Source organism: Sciurus carolinensis, unplaced genomic scaffold (assembly GCF_902686445.1).
Source record: "Sciurus carolinensis unplaced genomic scaffold, mSciCar1.2, whole genome shotgun sequence".
NCBI lineage: Eukaryota > Metazoa > Chordata > Mammalia > Rodentia > Sciuridae > Sciurus > Sciurus carolinensis.
This window is the reverse complement of record NW_025920140.1, coordinates 1,801,530-1,808,429: the sequence shown is the minus strand read 5'-3', so window position 1 is coordinate 1,808,429 and position 6,900 is coordinate 1,801,530. Positions and strand designations below refer to the sequence as shown.

Genomic DNA, 6,900 nt, shown 5'->3' with positions numbered 1-6,900 from the left:
TTGAATAAAAAGCCTCAGGACAAAATTGTTTACATCTTGTCTGCATTCTAATAAAACAAATTACTGACTAACTTTTAAAAAAGTGTTGCAGTTACGAATTAAAACCTGATCATCCCACTTCATAATTGACAAGACGGGCTGCTTCTCGTGGGCTCTCAAACGCACTGCGACCTGGCCTGATGAGGAGTAAGGCACGTGTGACATTACGGTGTGAGCTGACAGGCGGCCCCGGATGCTGGCCTGGTGTCCCACATGGCCCGGCTGGGTGGGTCCCAGCCCTGGCACAACAGCCAGCCAGTGCGGCCAAGAGTAGCTCTGGTCTGGTGGCTGTCGTGAGTTCAATACTGAAAGTATATCAAGGGAAGGTTCACCTTCAGGAAGATGAGTTTCTCAAAATGCTCCATCATGAGCTGGGGCTGGCCAAAGCTGCCGTTCTCTGTGGACGTGCTGAACAGCTTTTCGGATGGGACAGTACTGGGGGGACAGCCCAAAAATCTGACGGCCAAGGTGGACAGCCCGAGCCAGGATACCCTCTTCAGGTTCCAGTAGGCCAGCAGGTCACAGCTGTGGTCCAGCCCCTCCTCCTCCAGGTAGGCCAGCACCACATCTTCAGGCAGCCGCTCCCGCTGGTCTCCCCTCTTCACCTTGGCCACCAGCGACCACAGGCTCTCTCCTCCACCAGAGTCTCTCAGCGGGGGCCCTGAGTCACAGCCTTCGGAGGTGGCTGTGTCCTCTGAGGTAGAATCCAGGATTTCTAGCTCCCTGATTAGATCCTGCCTGTGCTGCTCCGCCTCCTGCTCTGTGAACAGGGAGACTTTGTAGCAAGGGTCCAGCAGCGTGGCAAAGACGTACCTGGGGTCGTGGAGACTGGCAGACAGGCGGCTCGCCATGGCTTCCTTCAGCGACTTCAGCATGCTGTCGATGCCCATGGTCTCCCCAAAGACCTTCCCCATCTCGACCTTCCTGCTGAGAATGTGGATCATGGGGATGACTTGGCTCAGAGTGGACACGTGGGCGCTCATCTCCCAGCTCCCCGCATCAAAGGGCCTCAGTGCATGGCACACGGACTGCATGACCTCCCACTGGTCGCAGCTGAGGAGTTCTCGGAAGCTGCACTTGACCAACATCTCGTTGATGGCCCGCTTTTGCTCCAGCAGCCGCTCCAGTATGTGCAGGGAGGTGCTCCACCTGGACGGCACATCCTGGATGAGGGGGTGCTGCGGCAGCCCGTACTCCCGCTGCAGCACGGCCAGCTTCTCCTTGGCCGTGGGGGACTGGTGGACCCGCTCGCACAGCTTCCGAGCGATGCTCAGTACGTTCTGCACCATCCTCTGGCTCTTGACGGCCTCCTTCACGCTCAGGTCCACCGTGTGGCTGAAGCAGGGCACGCTGGAGTGCTCCGCCTCATCCAGGATCTTGCCGACGCTCGGGTTGTCGGTGACAGTGATGCCGACCTGCAGGCCGATGGTGGTCACTCACGCGTCCCACCAGCACTCCGGCTGCTTCTGGATGCTGCCGCCCCCGTAGTCACAGTCGATCTGCGACACGTCCAGGAGTGCCCAGCAGTGGTGGTCCTCACAGTGCGGGCAGGCCGAGGACGTGAAGGTGACCCAGTGGGCGGTGAGGGTCAGGTACTCGCGGGTCTGAGTGCCTGTCCATATTCCTGACATGAAGTGGACCACGCCACTCTCGGCCTCTTTCAGCTGCGACAGAACCATCTTCTTCACACTGTCGTACATCCCGGGGATGGCGGTCCTGGAGAAGTAGGAGGGGGAGGGCATCGAGTACTGGGGCTTCAGGTACTCCAGCAGCCTGCTGAAGCCCATGCTGTCCACGAAGGAGTACGGCTGCAGGTCAAGGGCGAGCATCTCTGCGATCAGACTGGTGATATTTTTGGCAACTGGGTGAGAGTCATAAAACTTTTCACTGGGGTCATCAAAGGAGGAAGTGCTTGACAACTCCGTGCTCAGTGGCCCCAGGGCGCCTGGAGAGCGGGACGGGGTGGTCTCAGGGTGGACGTCAGTCTTGAGCACATGGAACCTCTGCAGGTACCTCAGGAGGCAGCTGGTGCCCAGGTTGGTGGGCTCCTTGCCCCTGCTGATGGTTCTGCTGCAGTGCAGACACACCACCTTGGTGGAGTCCGCAGAGCACAGGGAGAAGTGATTCCACAGCTTTGATGTCTTCTTGCTGCTGACAGGAAACACGACTTGGTTTCTTCTGACCACCGCTGGCAAGACAGATAACTTGGAGGAGGAACTTTCTGCAGAAGCCAAAGTGTCATATGGAGAGTTTGCCAAACTCACACCCAGGAAGCCCTTCTGGGTCCTGGCCACCTTGGGGTGGCGTCTGTACAGATGCCGCATCAAACAGCTGGTGCCCACATCCCCCTTCTTCCCGCGACTGATGGCGCAGTCACAGTACCGACACACGGCCTTCAGACTGTCCGTGGGGGCCAGAGAGAAGTGGTGCCACACCTCCGACTTCAGCCTCTTCATGACTTTCTTATTCTGCTGGAAGACGGCACCAGACTCACACCTTCTCAGGCTCAGCCCGCTGGCCTGCTGCTCAGGAGAGGTGCCCACAGAGGCCTCGCCCACATCCTCAGAGGACGACAGCACGGATGCGTCCCCAAGTGCACCTGCAGGGTGTGCGTGCAACAGCAGGTCCTCAGTCAGCCTGTCCAGGGACGAGGAGGCCGAGGGGCACTCTTGGACCGGTTTTCCTGGAGAGGAGGACACAGAGTCCGGCTCCCCCTCTGGAGGCAGCAGGGCGGGCAGCAGGGTGGGGGACGTAGGGTACAGGGGCGGGAGGCCTGTGCCGCCGCCGTTCTCCTGCAGCACGATGGAGTGGTGCGCCTGCCACATGTGGCGGATGAGGCAGCTGGTGCCCAGGTCCTTCCCGTTCTTGACCCTGCTGAACTCGTTCATGCAGTGCACGCAGACAGCCTTGGAGCTGTCCAGTGGAGACAGGTAGAAGTGCTTCCAGATGACCGACCTCCTCCTGGACCCGGACGTGCTCTTGGGAGGGCGAAGGCTTCTCTCCGCCATGCCCTCTGTGGTCTCATCATAATGGAGCGCCGCGAGGCGGGGGGAAGACCCAGCCAGGGCCTCCTCTCTGCTGTACTTCTCAGTGACCGGCACGTCAGGGACTTCAGAAGAGACCATGGACACGGGCTCCTCCTGCATGTGGTCAGGGGACAGGATCGTAGATGTCATCTTCTGGGCAAGTCTGACAGGAGGAAGAGTGGAGCCCAGGTCCCCCACGTCTGCAGGCTGCGGCGGAAGCAGGAGCGAGGTCGAGGGAAAGGAGGAGCCTGCGGACACGCTGCTGCTCTCCAGCCCGAGCTTGGTGGGTTGCGCCCGCTGCACGTGGTGCATGAGGCAGCTGGTGCTCAGGTCCTTCTCGTTCTTGCCCCGGCTGAACTCCTTCATGCAGTACCTACATATTGCTTTCGTGCTGTCTCCGGGGGAGATGAAGAAATGCTTCCATGCTGGAAACTTCTTCCTGGAGCTGACGTGGTGGCTGGAGAGCAGGCTCTGGGTCACGGCCTCCATGGCCACGCTGTACAGCGTGCTGCTGTACTGGGAAAACAGAGCCCGGTAGCCATCCTCGCCCTCGGCAGGGAAGCACTTCCCGGGGGGCCGGTAGGCAAGGCCCACCCCGCCCTCCGCCTGCTCCTCACCACTGTCCATGTGCCTCATGTCCTCCTGCTCACTCTGAAAGTCCACTCCTTCCAAACTGTGACTGGGGACTGGATCATCTTCTTCCTCCTCTATTTTGAAACTTATTTTATCAGAAACAAAATCACTGTCCCCTTTGGGGCCAGTGTCCTGGTTGTCCTCCATCGCCGACCATAACTATCCCGGCTCCCTCCTCATGCTAGAATCTCAGATCGGTGGAGAGCTTGTCCGAGTGCCCCCGAGTGCCGGCACTCATGGCGGTCACCCTTTCACAGCCGTTCCATCTCTTAGGCCGCTCCCGCGAGCCTCGCCGTGGGGACGCAGATCTGTACAGGGGACACTGGCTGCTGGTCCTAAGGACGGGGCCCCACCACCGCGACAGCACACACACAGCCCCTCCGCACGTCTGTCTTCATGCTTCCAGAGATCCACTTCCTAGTTCTCCTCACTCTGCAAACTCTAGGCCTGCCAAGGATCTGGGCGCCGGCTGGGCGCCGCAGGGCCGCTCCAGGCGGCCGGCTGACGCGCCCATTCATTAGCCCTTTGTCTGCCCCCACCGCCCTTGAGGCCCACTGGCCGCTACGCCCCTCCCAGGGACCCGCACTGCGCGGGGCCGGCTTGAAAATTTTAAAAGTAGACACCACCAAAAATGATCAGGGAAGTAGGCATAAAATAGAAACTTTCAGATATGTATTTTCCTGTATATTTAAAAGGACATAATAATAAAAGAGTAACAACTGAGATGATAATCTAATTATTGTATGAGTCTACAGTGATTATTTCAAGCATTAATGAGGTGTGATCCTAAATCAAACACCACCCTAAGCTGCCAATCAGTTTGAAATTCTGCTTGCCCTTCTTATGGGATTTGGTTTCTTTCTGATGAACAGGTATTCAAATATTACTTCTCTGTAATATCAAAAATACCCTCTGTAGAATCTTCCATCTTTCTGATGTTCTTCCTACTCTTAACTTAGTTTTTTTTTTTTTTTTAAACTGGCAAAGAAAGCAGATAATAAGAGCTGGCAGACTAAAATCTATCAACATGTATGTTCTATAATCAGAAAGGTAGATAAAATAGACAAATAATCAAAGTACTAAATCTTCTTCCATTTCTTGGCAGTGCCATGATGGAGCCAAATTTTCCTCCAGTAAGACTGTGGGGTCTCTGCAATGGGGGTTTCTTGAAAGGCCCTTTGTGCTAATGGAGGAAGGAAGGAGTGCTGTGAGACAGTGGAGGCCTGCCAGTATTCACACAGGCTCTGTGTTCACAGTATTTGAAAATTATTCCATCACCAGCCCAAGATTCAGAATCACATGGGAAGGATTGAGAAAGCAAAGCAGAAAACTAAAGTTGTAACAGAGATCACTACATATAAACTCATGTCTAGGATTATTCATACAAACCAGTAGTGTTAAAATAATTTCTATGAAAAATATTTATAAAAATATTAAAATAGTTTAATTTAGCTAATATCTATTCCTTTCTCATGCAATAAAAATTAGTCATCACAAAACTAATATAATGATTTTATCCATTTGCTGACTTTTTCTATCTCAAGATTGTTTACATCCATTCCTTCATGAATTCACTACCTAGTATGTTCTTTATAATTAAGCATGCTATAGAATATAAAATATGTAATCCTTATTTAAATGAACTTATATTCCTATTGAAATACATCCAGAATACTGTGTCAATTAGTGAATTAAACAAAAGAACAAGTATCATTTATACAGAGACTATGAAATAATTGTCCCAAATTTGAGATTTTAATATAAAGAATCTTTAAACTATCACAGGTCTATCACCAAGTAGAAACATTCCTATAATATAATACTTCAAAATTACTTAGGCCAGGTGCAGTGGTGCATCCCTATAATCCCAGCGGTTCAAGAGGCTGAGGCAGAATGATTGCAAGTTCAAAGCCAACTGCAGCAACCTAGCCAGGCTCTAAGTAACTCAGCAGGACCCTATCTTAAATTAAAATATAAATAAGGCTGAGGATGTGGCTCAGTGTTTAAGTTTCCCTGGGTTCAATTCCTGGTACCAAAAATAAAAGTTATTTAGTTATAAATGGCAAATAATATGAACAAGACTTTGTAAACCTGTTTCAACTCATTTGAGTATAACCCTAGGAACAGAATGGCTGCTTCATATGATAATTTTATATTATCAAAGTTACTATTGTAAAAGGGACTGTTACTAAAAGTATGGACCTACCTGCTCTTTGTTCTTTCAATATTATAGAGTCTGTAACAAATATGAAATTGTAAAACAATAAAATTTAATCATGATGAACCTTAGAATTTAGTAATCAATATGCATATAGCATGTTGAAAAACTATGCTGAGACCATGAACACATTTCACAAATGTTCTATGCATTTTTATGCTGCATTAATTCAGGTTATAAGACTAGTAAAAACATTTAAACACCAATTTAAAAATGGTTACCTAACAATTAGGATAATATGCAATATGTCATTATAGATGAACTAGTAAAAAACAGAAATGTGGGATGGAATAATTCATTATGATGAGACAGGCATAGTAAAAATGTTGGAGTGAATGTAGAATATTTGAGTAAGCATGAGAAAGTTATACAATGTTATGTTTCCTAAAACACCATGGAATGAGAGAAATAAAAGGTCATTATTATGACTTTATCTAGACAGTAAGTTTACATTGTTTATAAATTAAATGGGGGAAGCATCTCCTCCATCCCAAATATGTACTATTAAACTTGCTGCTGTTTTCTTTAATAGTCATTTGTTCAGCTAATTCAGATAATGATTCACCAATATTCTGGCCTTCTCAAAGAGTGAGGGATAGCCTTATCTTACACTTTTTCATCCTATCAATTGAATATGGCTTGAAAAATACCTGAAAGAATGAACAAAAAAGTGAGGTTATCAATATTTTACTGCTCAAGAAAACAATGTCATTCTGGGTTTCCTGGGAATCTTCAAAATAGGAATATGATGAATATAATTAAGAAATTTTTACTTTGCCAAACATCACATAATTCAAACTTTTGTTTAAAAAGATGCATTTGCTAATTAATGGTATAGTAATTGGGCATTAATAGAATAGCATAAATTTTGCATAATTAGAATTCAATCATAATAATGAAATTTAGTACTAGAAATTTTCTAAAAATGTACTTTCTAAAAGATTATATCCCTACAAATCACAATCACATAGGAACCTGTCACTA

The 6,900-nt window shown here is 49.2% G+C and overlaps 1 protein-coding gene across 1 annotated transcript; it reads right to left on the bottom strand.

The window, feature by feature from the left end:
- Positions 1–338: 338 nt before the first annotated feature.
- Positions 339–3,845, bottom strand: LOC124974244 (zinc finger BED domain-containing protein 4-like). Its single transcript, XM_047537660.1, is given in 1 exon segment — positions 339–3,845. A coding segment is annotated over 1 exon segment (3,507 nt).
- Between the last annotated feature and the right edge of the window lie 3,055 nt (positions 3,846–6,900).